The sequence below is a fragment of the Diabrotica virgifera genome, chromosome 8, assembly GCF_917563875.1.
Source record: "Diabrotica virgifera virgifera chromosome 8, PGI_DIABVI_V3a".
Classification (NCBI taxonomy): domain Eukaryota; kingdom Metazoa; phylum Arthropoda; class Insecta; order Coleoptera; family Chrysomelidae; genus Diabrotica; species Diabrotica virgifera.
The window spans coordinates 208,102,952-208,119,444 of record NC_065450.1 but is presented as its reverse complement, the minus strand read 5'-3'; the positions used below and the strand labels follow the sequence as shown (position 1 = coordinate 208,119,444).

The following is a 16,493-nucleotide window of genomic DNA, read 5'->3' as shown; positions in this document are numbered from 1 at the left end:
GTGCGCAGGGTACCTACTGGTTACCTCGTTTTGGGGAGTTTTCGGAAAAGAATTTATTAAAAATTTAGTCAAAAATAATTACTCGGGGTTTTATTAGTTCGCTAACGACGAATATGCCATCGGAAGTGATCTACGGAGTACCCGGTACCCAGGGTACCTACTGTTTACCTCGTTTTCTGTAGTTATCAGCAAATTCATTAAAAAGTTAATCAAAATTCATTACTCAGGGGTTTTTGGGGTCTCTGACGACGAATATGACACCGGAAATGATTTCCGGAGTACCTGGTGCCCGGGGTACCTAGTGTTTACCGCGTCTTCTGGAGTTTTAGGCAAATCCATTAAAAAATTAGTCAAAAATCATTAGTCACAAGATAAACAGTAGGTACTTGGGCACCAAGTACTCCGGAGTTCACTTCCGATATCATATTCGTCGTGAGAGACACCAAAAACACCCGAGTAATGAATTTTAACTAATTTCTAATGAATTTGCCGAAAACTCCACAAGACGAGGTAAACAGCCAGTACCCAGGGCACCAGGTCCTCCAGAGATCACTTTTGACGTCATATTCGTTTTCAGCGACCTCAAAAACCCCCCGAGTATCAAAATCGAACTCATTTCCGCCGATAATTGACGAGTTCTGAATCTTTTTTATTGTCTGTTTGAGATGCACTTTAAGAATGCATTTTTTGTATGTATTTTTTTAATATTATATTATGGCTTTGGGTCACAAAGTTTCCTGGTGCATTCACTAATCGAATGCAAAAAAAATTATTAAGGGCCGTCTTGTCGTTTTTTTTTTGTCGGAGGTTCAGGGCTTTATTGCTTCGACTAATACCTAATTTTAAAGAGTTTTGTTCTCTTTAGTTTTCTATAAATCGACATAAAAATTTATTCGCTGTATCAACTAAAAGCTTTCAATTGTGCATGTCTCGTAACGAGCTTTGTCAATGCGGAGATAGCCCTTGTTTTGAAAGCATCTCCTTCTCTGCCACTTACAACTCGGAAGACACGCAACAAGGCATATTAATGAGACCTTTTAGCGGAAACCTGTTTAAAACACCTTTTGTAAATAGACACATTAGCAAAAACACTCACTCGCAAGCACCCGGAGTGCACAAAAGGCCATTTTCAGGGTCGTATTTAATACGATGCTGAACGTCTCATTTCAAGAATTGTGTAAAACTAAAAATTACCACATGGTAACAGAAAATCAGTGTAAGAAGGAAAAATGTTATTCCAAATGTAAGGTAAAGTTTTCATCATAATAGCAACATTAATAATATTAAAAAATATTAAAAATATTAAAAATATTAGGTACTAAAAGGTTTTTAATGAAAACTTTTTGGTCCATTTCCTTGGTAACACCTCCATGGCTTCTACAATTTGCAAGCCAGATGGATGCTGAAACGAAGAAGACAAGAGGGAATTCAAAAACTTACAATTCACGACCCCGTCTGTTCAGCTGGTAATTTCCAACAGAAAATGGACCTAGTTACTCAAAGGAGTAAAAACCAATATAAAAATAAAATAAAAATTCCATTTTTATTCAGTTGCAATGCGAAGGCAAAACAATCTTATTTTTCACTTAGAATAGGGAGCGCAGACAAGCACTCTGAATTGACGATTTTCGACTCTTTTTGGAGTCATCATCGGAGAGGCGTAGGCCTGCTGCTCTCTACTCGAAGTGACCAACCATGAAAGCTTATCCCCACAATGCAACTGACGTGTATGGAGTAGGTGACTAGCGTCATCTGGCAACTGAAAGGTAAGGTAAAGTTTTCATTCTAACAGCAACATTAATAATATTAATAAATATTAAAAATATTACTAAAAGGTCTTTAATGAAAACTTTTTGGTTCATTTCCTTGGTAACACCTCCATGGCTTTTACAATTTGCAAGCCAGGTGGATGCTGAAACGAAGAAGACAAGAGAAATTCAAAACTTACAATTCACGACCCCGTCTGTTCAGCTGGTAAATTCCAACAGAAAATGGACCTAGTTACTCAATTTTATTTTATTTTTATTCCAAATGTTTATCCTCTTATTCAATTTTGTCATTTGTCGATTCTAAAATTTAATCTTCCTCTTCTTGTAGCACTACAGTTCGAGGTGGATCTTGGCTGACTGCACAACTCGATTCCATATCGAACGGTCGTCCATGATAGTTGTATGTTAAAAAGAAGGAATGCTACTCTTAGGTGTGGGGTTGGTTATGTTATCAGGAACTTCAGGTACTCATCAATACTATATTGGTAGTTAAATTCAATGAATTGTACCCAGCTGATGACGAAGATGATCACATTCTACTCTAAATGGCTAGCAAACGCAAACTTAGTTGAAACTTTCTCGTAATCTGACTAATTAATTATCCCGTTATATGGAGTACAACTATTTATTATAAATGGGTGTTTATTAACATTTTCATTATCATTTTTGAAGCCTTCTCGGAGAGAACAATATAATATAAAGCTTCAGAACAATATTGAAAGGGGCTATTAACCAACTAGGGGCTTCCATATATGGTAGAACTATATACATGTTAGTTACTATATAAAAATATGTATACTTATATACAAACTATAATATGTATGTTTCTTGAATGTATAGTCTTCTATATACAATCCTACAATTCAACGTTATATTAAACATGGCGTGTGCTTTATTTGTCATAAAGAAATATTAGTTAGTCTAAAATAAACATCTTAACGGTTAAGAAATTTTATTGCCGAAAACTGAATAAGTTAATAGATATAAAATAACTTAAGATGCATATTAATAATACTTTCCCGTAATAAAATTTCTTAATGATTAGGTTTGCTGTATCTTTTAGATTATATAAATAAATAAAATTACAAAATATATGTCTGCTTCAATGTTTTACATTGGTTGTATTTTTCTTCTTGTTTTAGCTAAACAATGTCTATTGTGTGACTTAACATTATACAGAAAAATAATTAATATTTCATAAACAAAAAGAAAAAAATTAACCAAAATGGTAGGATAAAAAAAGTCATGTCTGAACTAAATATGATTGATAATTATTTGTTGAAATGCCAAGAAAGGTTTTGGATTGTAGACTGTTTTACTGATACCTACCGTTCTTATACCAAAAAATTAATAGTTATTATGTAGGCCCGTGTATTTGTTATTTTTTATTTCCTTTTGTCAAAATAAGTATGTACTTATATCCTTATAAAAATTTTTTTATTAAAATAAGTTTACTCTTTCTACATAACGGTTTTGTTTTAAGTAATTGCTGATATACAAAGTACTATTAACAAAAAGTAGGAAAAATAAGGAAGTTTGATTTGCCTCTCCATCCTTTTATTATTGTAGGTACCTATAGGAGCCAGTGGTTTAAGAGTGGAGAAATTATTTGTATGTATTAATATCTAACGTTTTATATCCTGCTTTTATTATCTAATAAAGAATAATTTTATCTTAACATAACGATTTATTTCGCCGTATGTATTATCACTTTATTTTTAAGAAATGTAACTTTATTCTAAATATACAATTATATCTGCGAAATATATTTCTTAACATTAAATACATTAATTAATAATGGTAAGATCACAATATTCCTTACTAAGAAATATTATTGCTCAGAAAGAAGAGTAGTTTTGTAATGTCAAGAAAATATATTCTTATGACAAGTATAGTTTCTTTCTGACAAATGGGTTTGCAGTTTCCAAGAAAGTGATAGTTCAATCATGTTTAAGATGTATTTCTTTGGGTATATTAAAATTTATTTGAAATATTTTAGAAAATGATATCTTACCTACAAAGATATATTTCTTAGACAATATGCCAAGCCGATCTTTCTTAAATATTAATAAAGTTTCTTTATGTCAAGCATTTTTTTCTCTCGGTATAGTAAAGCAAACTTTATAGATAACATTTAATTAGCCTTATTCTAAGAGCCAGTGTCAGATCTTTGCTGCATAAAATCTTTTTCATTTTCACGAAGTTGAACATACAAAAATATAACAGATTTCAATGTCAAAAAGTTTTTGTATTGTATACAGTGTGTAACAAAAATACAGGTCATAAATTTAATCACATATTCTGGGATCAAAAATAGTTTAATTGAACCTAACTTACCTTAGTACAAATGTGCATATAAAAAAAGTTACAGCCCTTTGAAGTTACAAAATGAAAATCGATTCTTTCCAATATATCGAAAACTATTAGATATTTTTTATTGAAAATGGACATGTGGTATTCTTAAGGCAGTAGCATCTTAAGAAAAAATTATAGTGAAATTTGGACACCCCATTAAAATTTTATGGGGGTTTTGTTCCTTTAAACCCCCCAACATTTTGTGTACGTTCCAATTAAATTATTAGTGTAGTACCATTAGTTAAACACAATATTTTTAAAACTTTTTTGGCTCCTAGTACTTTTTCGAAAAGTCAGTTTTTATCAAGATATATTGAATATTTGTCAAATCCACCACATATTTGTATATGGTTAAGTACGATTATGGAGACTTGGTAATAATAGGAAAATTTATGAATGATTTACATTTTTAGGTATATTTTGAATCATATTAAAAAAGAAGCCACATCTCGATAAAAGGTGCCTTCTCGAAAAAATACGAACAGGAAAAAAGTTTTAAAAACACTGTGTTTAACTAATGGCACCGCAGTAATATTTTAATTGGAACGTACATAAATATTTGGGGGGTTTAAAAGAACAAAACCCCCAAAAATTTTTATGCAAACATATTAAAAATTAAGCCTCAACTCGATAAAAACTGCCTTATTGAAAAAATACTAAGAGGCAAAAAAGTTTTAGGAATATTGAATTTAACTAATGGTACTACAATAATAATTTAATTGAGACATACACAAAAGTTTGGGAGGGTTTAGGGGAACAAAACCCCCATAAAATGTTTATGGGGTGCACAAATTTCACTATAATTTTTCTTTAAGATGTTCCTGCCATAAGAATGCCACATGTACATTTTCAATAAAAAATCTCTAATAGTGTTCGATATATTCGAAAAAATCGATTTTCATTTTGTAACTTCAAAGGGCTGTAACTTTTTTTATGTGCATATTTGTACTAAGGTAAGTTAGGTTCATTCGAACTATTTTTGGTCGCAGAATATGTGATTTAATTTATGACCTGTATTTTTGTTACACCCTGTATGATGGGAAAATTTTCAATTGGATGGTGCAATGCTTTATTTGTTTTGTGTGTACAGCAATTAAAAAAATATTCTCTTCTAAAATTTGTCTTACACATTTTCTCAAACCATCGACTTCCGTTCAGATTTCAAATCCTCTTTTTGAACTTTTTCCCAGCTAAATACTCTTTTCCCAAAATCAATTAAAAGTTACAGTCTAAGCTCGTAATAGGTGCTGAACTATGAATATAGAATTAAAAGTTATTTTTTGGTCGGTTCCGAAAACTTTTCAGATTAGTTTTCATATTACAATGTCGTATAACCAGTTTTAAGTTAGGTCTAGAGACTTTTTGGACTTTTTAAAAACTGGGTTACATTTATTTGCGGACCTCAAACTTCTCTTGTGAAGTGAATATTTTACTGCTGTAAGTAAAAGTGTAGAGAGTTTATGGTTTTTAACAGAAAAAAGTGGAAGTGCTAAATTTGATATTATGTAAAATCCAAATTTGATATTATGTAAATATAATGCAAGGAAAAATAGAAGGAAAACGGAATCCAGGCCGTAGAAGAATGTCGTGGATGCGGAATTTGAGAGAGTGGTTTGGCTGCACCACTAATGAACTTTTTAGGTCAGCTGTAAACAAAGTCAGGGTAGCCTTGATGATTTCCAATCTCCGATAGGAGTGGCACAAGAAGAAGAAGAAGAAAATCCAACGATTAATTTTATAAATGTAAAGACTGAAATAGTTTTGTACACACTTATGAATACAGGTAAATAAGGAGAAGTGTGCTTTTGAAGTGTGTAAATTAAATAATTCCTAGCTGAGCGCTTTCGGCTTATAAAGCCATCGTCAGAGCTATGCTACAATAAAAAGGTCTCTAATGAATAATTGATTTTAGAATTCAAAAGTTTAACTTACGTCAAAAGGTTCAAAATACCACTATGAATAGAGATAGATCCCATGTATGATATAAAAATACTTCTATTTTTCTTATGCAGTTTTTTAATTGATGGAAAAATTTGGAAAAAACCTTGTCTGACTGTTGAAAAATGCTCAACTTTGCTATTGTTTTGAGGTCGGAAAAGTTAAAAACATCTACGAGCCCTAACAACTATATGTTGGAACAAGCAGTTATTTGGCGAATAAAAGGCCAATTTACCGAAATTCTTTTATTTACATTTTTTTTTAAATGTAAATATGAAATTAACAACATTTTTTATGATGTATGGAATTATTTCTACGGTTTAATTATATATTTTATGTTGAATACTGTTCAATTAATTGTTTAATAATCGAAAACTGCTGACAACTAAATATTGGAACATTTTAAAATTTCCTGGCGTTTTAGCGTGCCTGGCGAGAAACGAGTGAAGTTTTATAAGCTTGACGGAAAGAAGGCTTTGAAATCAAACATACGAGTAGCTAGTTTGTTGTCCACAATAATTATTATAACGAGCCATTTGAGTTTGAATAAATTAACAACTGTCAGTTATTATCGGTAAAATACAATAATGGCACGCGGAAAACCTACTGATCCAAAAGTGCGAGAAATCATTATTAATCAGTACCACAAGGGTAAAACAATGCGTGAAATTTCCAGTGAATTAACGGTAGCAACATCTACAGTGTTTAATATAATTAAGAAATATGGTGAAACTGCCAGTATTGATGTTCGCGGCAAAAGCTCAGGCCGTCCAAAAGCTGTTTCTCAAAGGAGTGTCAGACATTTAGTCAGAATATGTAAGTCGGGAAGAAGAAATACACTACGAGAAGTAACTGCTAGATGGAATAGAGAAACTGGAATGAATTTCTCCAGAGAATGTTGTCGCAAATATATCCACAAAAGCGGTTTTAGTTTTTATAAGGTATGTTTGATAGGTTTTTATTTGCGATATAAATTTTCTATTTTTTTCTTTATTTGAATAGGCCAAAGAAAAACCATTGTTGACGGAAGCTCAGAAAAGGAATCGTTATATTTGGGCTAAATCTAAACTTTCTTGGACCAAACTTGACTGGGACAAAGTTATCTATAGCGACGAAAGCAAATTTGATGTCTGTGTGGGAGATTACCGAAAGCGTGTGATTAGGGAAAATACAGAAGCATTCCATAAAGATTGTCTCAAAAGGACTGTAAAGTTTCCACAGGGTATCATGGTGTGGGGTTGTATGTCGGCCAAAGGGGTGGGAACTTTACATTTTATTGAAGGCATAGTAAACGCAGCCAAATATCAAGATATCCTTGAACATTCGTTTTTACCAAGTGCGGCAAGGTTATATCCATCCGGAGATTTTATCTTTCAACAGGACGGAGCCTCATGCCATATGGCTAAATCTACCAAAAAATGGATGGGAGAACATGACATTAAAGTTTTGTCACATCCTTCTAGTAGCCCGGATCTTAATCCAATAGAGACACTTTGGCACAAAATGAAACAACGCCTAAGAAATAACCCTCAGCGTACTTTGCCACAACTACGTACTAAATTGCAAGAAATATGGAATAGTTTCACTCCTGAGTTCTGTGAAGGCCTAGTTGATACAATGCCTAATAGAGTTCAGGCTGTCATTCAAGCTAAGGGCGACGTTACGCCTTATTAATTTTTATTTTAATTAGTTAAAAACCGCTTGTTCCAATATTTAGTTGTCAGCGTTTTTTGATTATCTAACAATTAGTTAAATAGTAACCAACATGAAATATATAATTAAATTGTAAAAATAATTCTACACGCAAAAAAAAAGTTGTTAATTGCATATCTACAATTATTAAAAAAATTAAATAAAATAATTTCGGTAAATTGGCATTTTATTTGTAAAATAACTGCTTGTTCCAACATAATATAGTTGTTAGGGCTCGTATTACAAGCACAAAGGACTATTACTGTAGCGTATTTTCTTCAATGTTACATGTATTACTTTTTATCGTCAAGTAACCAACAAAAAAGTTATAAACAAAAATAAGAACCCCCTCCGTGGCTCAGTGGTAAGAGCGCCTAACCTTTGGATCGAAAGTTGCGAATGGTAGTGAGTTCGAATCCCACCAGGGTAAGGAATTTTTTCATTTATTATAAATTAATAAATGAAAATAGTTTCTGTCCTTGTGGGATCGGTACTCACCGGAGGGACCGCAGACGTTCGGATACAATTAGCGTCTCTTTACAAAGACAATGACGTCGACTTTGCAAAGTAACAAGATACTTACTCAACACACACACTACACATTACACCTGAGTTAGTGATAAGTTATACAATTACGTGGCTAAAGGCTAGTTCTAAACCAAGGCCTGAATCAGAGAAAAAAAAATAAGAGAAAATTTTGTAAGAAGTTTCCTTTTAGAGGTTATAACTTTTTTTCCGTTCATTTCACAATAAAATAACATAATAGCTATTTTGGAGAGGATTTTTCAATGAACAATTTTCATTATAAAGTTGTTTAATTTTATTTATTATCTAGGTTTTACAGCGCTCCAAACTTGACCAGATCCTCTAATAATTCTCATAGTAATACATTAAAAACAATACTTTGATTAAAATTACGTTATGCCGACCACGAAAATCAAATTTAAGGTGAATGACGAATTTTGATCATTTTTTATGTTTTCGAGGTCGCTGAATCCGAATATGAAGTTTATTTTTATTTAGAGTTGGTGGAACATGTTCAAAAGTCAAATTTTATATAAAAATGCCAAAAATTAATTTTTATGATTTTTCAAATTTACCTCGCTCTATCATTGGTTGCTGTAAATATTTCCTTTTGAAACTTTTACTGTGTCCTCTTTGAGGTATATAGATAACAATGAAATTTGTCCAAAATGTTTAGACACATTATAAAAGGAGTTGTTAATTTTTGAACATTTTGTCAACATATTTCGTTAGTTTCATGTTTAGTTAAAAAGTTGAGTGACAAACTTTTTAGTTTATAATTTTAACCAACACAGCAATAAAATATAGTTCATGAAGAAGTTTTTTTGGAAAATTTTAAGTCAAAATATACAATAGGAAAAAAGTTATGTTACTTCATAGACAAGCGGCACACCCCAAAAAACGCTTATATCTCGAGATCCTGGTCACGGTCTGGTGGATGGCTAATTTTATCATACTTTATAATTTTGATATCAAAAATCGTTTTTTTTTTTGTTCTTCTTAAGAATTTTGCATTTTGCGGTTGCGTCATTCTTTATCTGGACAGGCGAATTTGTACTCAAACAACTTCTTGGGCCTTTTCTATATATGCTTACGGTTATAAGTTTTATAGTGGGGAGAAAGGTCAAAAATACTAATAGCATAGGAATGTTAAAATCATAATAAATTGTATGAATAAGAAATATATATATTGATGTGATCTTGATTATTGATATGAGATAATATTCTTATATGTCATTTAATTTAATCAATGCATTAATCATAATCTAATTAATTTACCAGATCACATATCAATATGTTTTCAATCTCAGGGCGAATTATAAAATTAATTACTTACTCTCGTGGCTTCTAAGTATTTCTCAATGGTTCCTAATCGGGATAGGAAAGAAAAGAGTAAAATAATACACACATATGGGTTACAATTATAATCAAAATATTGTTTATTTTATTTAAATGGCAATCACTGCTTAATATTTGCTATATCTTATTATTCTTAAACATAACATTTACACATGGGAATCTTATTTCCTTTTGGTTTCCAATTGAAAGTTTTTATTAACATTTAACTATTAGGATTTATTAGCAACAATTCTATTTAAGTTTGATGAAGCTTTTCTGATATTATTGATTATGTTCTTCAATTTTAAATGTGGTATTTAATACGAAAAATCCATACATTCATGTCCAAACAAATGAGACTGACCTTTTTCTGGTGAACTGAGAATGTCTTCACACAAGACCCGTTTCCTGCTATCCTTGGCTGCGATCAAAACCTCGTCCTGGCTTCCAGTAATGTTCTCCTTTGAAAACTAGCTCGTATAGCTCCCGTTCCTGCTTCTGTCGTGATGCCGTGTTTCTACCTTTTTCGAAACTGCACTCAGCTACCGGGACACTCTTGGCTCAAGGAGGTTCTTTTACTCTCAACCTGGCCTACCTCTCGTTCCACGATAGATACTCCACACTCACGGAACTACACCGGCTTTCTCCCTCTCCGTACACTACCGTCTACTACTGGACTTCACTTCTCGACAGCTCAAAACATTCTGATCTCTATTTGTCATTCATTCCCCTACTTTCTAAATATCCCTTCCAGATTCACAAATCAACCTTCCACCACCAACTCTCATTCGCAGTATTCCTCAAAACCAATTTTTTAATCTTTCTAAATATGCTTAATGGATTTCAAAAAAAAAATAGTTAATTCCCATTCTAAAATTACTTTCTACTATTTACAAAATTTAATGACCTATTATCTACTTCAACTGAGTCTTATTTAGCATAGGCTAATGATCGAACCTTCCGCGAACAACGATAATGACCTATTATCGATTTCCACTGAGTCTTATTTAGCATAGGCTAATGATCGAACCTTCCACGAAAAACGATAATGGTACGCACCATTCACTTTGTTTATTCTAAGCGCATTGTCCCGAGTTTCGTAAGCTTCTTCTAATCACTTCTTAAATTTAAATATAACAATTTGTTGTATACAGGTTGTTCTAAATTTATATGCCCGTGGTTGAGAAAATTGAAAATATTTTATATTAAATTGAATTCTGTTTATAATTATCAAAATTTCATTTTCATATCAAATAGAAATATAACAATATATATAGATATAAAAGTAAGCCTAACCTTTTTTTATTGTATCTCTGTGAGCATTCGAGCATCTGGTCAAGTTTGGTGCCCTGTAAAACCTATATAAATAAATAGAATTAAATAACCTTACAGTGGAAATTGTTCGCTGAAAAACACTCTACAAAATTGATATACTGCTATTTTATTTTAAAATTAACTGAAAAAAGTTATAACCTCCAAAAGGAAACTTGTTAAAAAATTTTTACTTATTTTTGTTTATATCTTTTTTGTTGATCACTTGACGAAAAAAAGTAATAGAAACAAAATTGTAGAAAATTTAATTTGATACATTTTATGTTTAATTAGATTTTCCGTAGAGTTGGTAATTTACGAGATATAGCGCGAAACCCCTTTGCACCCCATTTCCAAGATGGCGGCCCGGGGACAAGGGTGGCGACCCCAAAAACTTGAACTTAAACTTCTACTGATACCACCTACATATTAACACGTTAAGCCCCATGTGTACCACACTGGCACACACTCTAGTTTTATCTGGGACCGTGTGTACCTATCAGGCCACAGCGAAGTGTCGTGTTCCTAATGCCGTGGCTCGTCGAGGATCGCATTTGCCGTGCTTTCTTATGTATAAATGTGTGTAAACGGTCTGTGGTAAACAAAATCAGAGGTTGGTCCGTTAAACCACGTGTTCACAAACAGGTTAGGTTATAATTTCTAACATGCTTCAGTCAGTATCGGTTCGAACGTCTAACGAAGGTAACACTATTTTCTCTTCAGTTTTTTGTTAAAAAGTGGAACTAAAAAATAAGATAATGTTCCGTAAAGGACTATCGGAAGACGAACTTCGCAGACTTGCTGAGGAGAGTGACTTTAGTGATAGTAGTATGTCTGAAAGTACGTTTTATGATTCTGATGCCGATCCAGTGTACAATGAAAATGTTACTGATGGTTCTTCAGACTCATACAGTAGTGAATATGAGCCTCGTAGAAAAAAAGCTAAAATTTGCAAACAAACACAAAATTGCAAAGAATTTACTGCAGGTTCTAGTTCTAACCAAAAGGAGGCTGATACAAGAAGGATAGGTAAATTATTTAAGAATGCACAAATTCGGTTTGTACTTTACTTTTTTTCTGCTTTGTAGAAAAAGCTGAATCTGCAAACGTTAGCCTGGAAGCTGTTATTGACGATGTATCAAGAAATAAAATAACTGCAGGTCCTAGTTGTATCCAAAAGGAGGCTGATACAAGAAGGATAGGTAAGTTATTTAGGAATGCACAAATTCTGTTTGTAGTTTACTTTTTTTTTGCTTTGTAGAAAAAGCTGAATCTGCAAACGTTAGCCTGGAAGCTGTTATTGACGATGTTGTATCAAGAAATAAAATAACATGGAGCGATGTGCCAAATCCAGATGATCTCAATAAGTTCGAACTATCATTTACTTCAGGAATAAATCAGGAAGAACTCGCAAAACTTACAGACCACAAACCAATAGATTTCTACCTACTGTTTATCGACCGTCAAGTGCAAGATTTGTTGGTTACTGAAACTAATAAATACGCCGAACAAACCATAATCGCTGGTATTGTAAATGAGTCAATAACGAAACATTCGCTTATGAGTAACTGGAGACCAATTGACAGAAAAGAATTGCTTCGATTTTTGGCTCTCATTATTTGGATGGGGTTAGACAGAAAACCGAAACTCAGAAATTATTGGAGTAACAATTTACTTTACAAAAATGAAGTTTCTAAAATGTGTGAAATAAGTAGAAGTCGATTTGAAATATTATTACACTTCTTTCACATTTCAGATAACGAGAGCTGCCCACCTGGAAACAGACTCTACAAAATTTCTCCTCTTGTACAAATACTAAATGAAAAGTTTCAGAAAATGTGTACTCCTAGAGAATCGTTATGTATTGACGAAACTATGGTGCCATTTCGTGGTAGACTTAGTTTTTTGCAATACATTCCTGGAAAAAGACACAAATATGGAGTCAAATTGTTTAAACTTTGCGTCGCAGATGGATATACGTACGCCGTTAAAGTGTACGGTGGAAAAGAGATGCAACCATCTGAAAAGTCGTTAGCATCCAGAGTGGTGATGGAACTTATGCAACCGCTTCTAGATACAGGCAGAAGTTTATATACTGATAATTTTTATACGAGTGTTGACTTGGCTCATGATTTAAATAATAGGAAAACCCATTTAGTCGGAACATTACGTTCCAATAGGAAACATAATCCCAAAGCGGTAGTCAATGCAAAATTAAAAAGAGGTGACATGAAGTATCTACAGAGTAATACAAAAGTTGTTATCGGAAAATGGAAAGATAAACGGGACGTTTTGTTTTTAACGACCAAGGATATTCCTTTGATGATAGATGTTCAAACAAAACGTGGACCTGTTCCCAAACCATCGACCATTGTTGACTATAATTCTGCAAAATCTTTTATCGATGTGTCGGATCAAAAGGCTGCATATAATTCCCCTGTTCGACGAAGTATGAAGTGGTATCGTAAATTGGCTGTGGAATTACTAACAAATACCGCACTTGTGAACTCTTTAGTTCTCTACAAATCTGTTACTGGCAAACATCTCTCAATTACTGAGTTCCGTGAACAGATTGTTCAAAGTCTTTTAATGCCTCAAACAACTTCTGAAAACTCTTTAACAACTTCTGAAAACTCTTTAACAACTCTGCATACGTTGGACGAGAAAGAGAAAAGGGGAAGGTGTTCAGCATGTTACAAGAACTTTTCGAACCGTGAAGGAAGAGCATCAGCGATGAAGAATGCCAAAAGGGTATAAACTTTTTGTCCGGCATGTGCCGTTAATACCGCATATATGTGTGTTAAGTGTTTTGTGAATATTCATACATGTTCTTTGAAAAAATAAATTGTTTTTGTATTTTTAAACTTAAAATATCTTAGGGAGAAGGTATTTGATTATCTTCCTGGTGTGAGCCAATATGGCACACATGGTCCACATTAAAACAAATTACAAAAATAATTATAAATAGACCGTGTGTACCCTGTTGGTACATGCTGTTTTTTTACTTAAAAAATGTATTTTGTTTTTATTTTAGAATAGAAATAAATAGTTATACACATTCTTATTTCAAAATTATTAAAAAAATGTTCCGGTCTGACAGAAAAATTATGTCATGATGGTCCGGGGCTTAACGTGTTAAAGAAATAAAATTGACTCCTCTAACAAATGCAAGGTATGGCCTAAAAATGTAACATTTTAATGGCCTATATATAAAAACGGGAAAATGTTTTGTATGTATGTGTGTACGTGTGTGGAAAAGTTACGCCGATCTGAACTTTTCTCTGTGTTTCAAGAGGGGGTCAGGGCTAATTCAGAACTAAAGGATATATATTCAGTTTTTGACTTTTGGCCACCCATAAGTCAGCTATAGTACTGGGTATGTACAAAACGGCATATTTTTGGGAGGTACATTTCTTCGGTTTAAGGAGAGACAGGAAACCCACAAACACACTAAATCAATAGCGTTGAGTAAGCTTATAAATGGTGCTTAAGCGGTCAAGATCAGACATACAGTTTGCGGCAATTGCTCAATATTTCAACCTACAAATTGCGCCAATAATTGAGCCTTTGCAGGAGGACTAGACGCGGCTAACGATCTATACCTCATATCTAATAAAATTCGAATTTATAAGTTATAGGTTTCATAAATATGATCAAATTTATTTCCCATTGAAAAAAACGGGTTTGGATGCATCAAATACTACTTGTCAATATATTTCAAACTCATGTTTAGTAATCAAAATCTGTTACGTCGTTTAGAAGTTATCGAACTTCAAAAGTATAATCGATTAAACCATTATCGCCGAAATGGTTTATGTAGTTGTAGTGGTTTCGACGCTAAATTTGATCGGGCAATCAGAGTTCATTTGCCGGGCATCCCAAAATTTTTTTCTCAATCTATTTCGAATAGAATCAAAAATCTAAAGCACATTCCATTGACACAAAGAATTATATTGAAAAACAAAGTAATAGGATGGCTGGGATTTAAACTCGGATTTTTCTATCATAAGTTTAGTGTAGTAACCACTAGATCATTTGGAGGATAATGTGACAAAGGCGACCATTTCTAAAGCATAACTTGTAATCGAGAAACATTACATTCAACTTCATACATTCAATTTATAAAAAACTTTGGAAAACTCCTGATACAAGAATAAAAAATCGCTAAACGCCGTAAAAATGAGTGGCTCATAAAATATTCCAGCTACAATAGACCTGATATGAATATTACTTGGCGCGAAAATATATTTTCATTTTGATGGAAAATAAAATTCCAGTTTCATTTTGAAAGATTTTTCCATAATATTTGCTCAATTTGAAATAAAACGCTCCCCAGAAGAGCTTCAAAATGCAAACTATGTAAAAGGTACTCTTTTACTGTGTAAATGTCCGACTTAAAATATCATTTTCAAATCCTCGTAGTAACGTTATTTTCTGTTTGAATATGTTTCTCTTTAATTTCCCCAACTCACTCAATTTTAAAAATATTAACCTTTGGCGTTTCTGCTTGCCATCCATCAAGAGTACGGGTAACAGTGATTCACCGAAAATCCGCCAAGAGGCAATCATAAGGAAATATAGAACACAATAAATCAAAAATAGGTGTATACCTCACAAAACGCAACATTACTCTTGTGTCAAATTATACAATATCAGCATCTCGTTCTCTTGCATTTTTATACTTCTCTACGTTTTGTGCTTTGGATACTGAATAACTTCAAGCAGGATCGGCTTCATAATTCATTCAAAATATTAATCGTTCTTAAAGTGTTTTATCAGCAGGGTGTGATATGTTCAAATAATTAAAAAAGTATTCTGAAACTGTTTTCATGTGCAAATTATTATACAGGGTGTTTCATTAAGAATTGTCCATATAGTAACTGGAGAATCCTTAGCAAAAATACGAAGATTTAACCTAACACACTTAAATAAAATATTCCTGCTTACCGAGATACAGAGTGTTTTATTACAAATAATCTAAAATGATTTTAGCCCATTATTTTAGCACCTTCCAATAGCTTTTGTTCAAACTTGACAAATAGTTTACACATATTGAGATACTTTAACTGGGGTTAAAGGATAGTTTTTCGCTGTTACCAGAGGCGTGCTCCATAGGCGTAACCAGGGGGGGGTTTTGGGGGTTGTAACCCCCCCCCATTGGGATATACTTTGAGCTCTATACGCTTAACACCATAGCCCTCAGAAACCTTCCAGTAGTTGTAACCCCCCCCTTTTAGGTAGTTGTAACCCCCCCCTTAGGATCATCCTGGTTACGCCTATGGCGTGCTCTATAGATATATACTTCCTTTTCGCTCCTTTTCCCCCTTTACAATTTACGGCACTGTCGTAATAATCATTTTAGGATGTTTTTTTATTCTTCCTTACTTTTTACGTAAATATCATCCTTTCGTCTCAATGCGATAGAGTGAGTAGTTTTCAAGTTATTTGCGTTTAAAGATAATGGATTCAATAAGATTATGTGTATTTTAAACACATGAGTTAAAATACGTTTTTGCACGATTGATCATTTTTGACTGTTTACCGTGACAGATTTTACGTCAGTAG

The 16,493-nt window shown here is 32.9% G+C and overlaps 1 protein-coding gene across 1 annotated transcript; it reads left to right on the top strand.

The window, feature by feature from the left end:
* The first annotated feature begins 11,617 nt into the window (after positions 1-11,617).
* Positions 11,618-14,061, top strand: LOC126890421 (piggyBac transposable element-derived protein 4-like). Its single transcript, XM_050659334.1, has 3 exons — positions 11,618-11,957; positions 12,017-12,130; positions 12,190-14,061. Exons 1-3 carry the CDS (start codon positions 11,687-11,689, stop codon positions 13,683-13,685), a joined length of 1,881 nt encoding a protein of 626 aa, XP_050515291.1. The 5' UTR covers positions 11,618-11,686; the 3' UTR covers positions 13,686-14,061.
* The last annotated feature ends 2,432 nt before the right edge of the window (positions 14,062-16,493 follow it).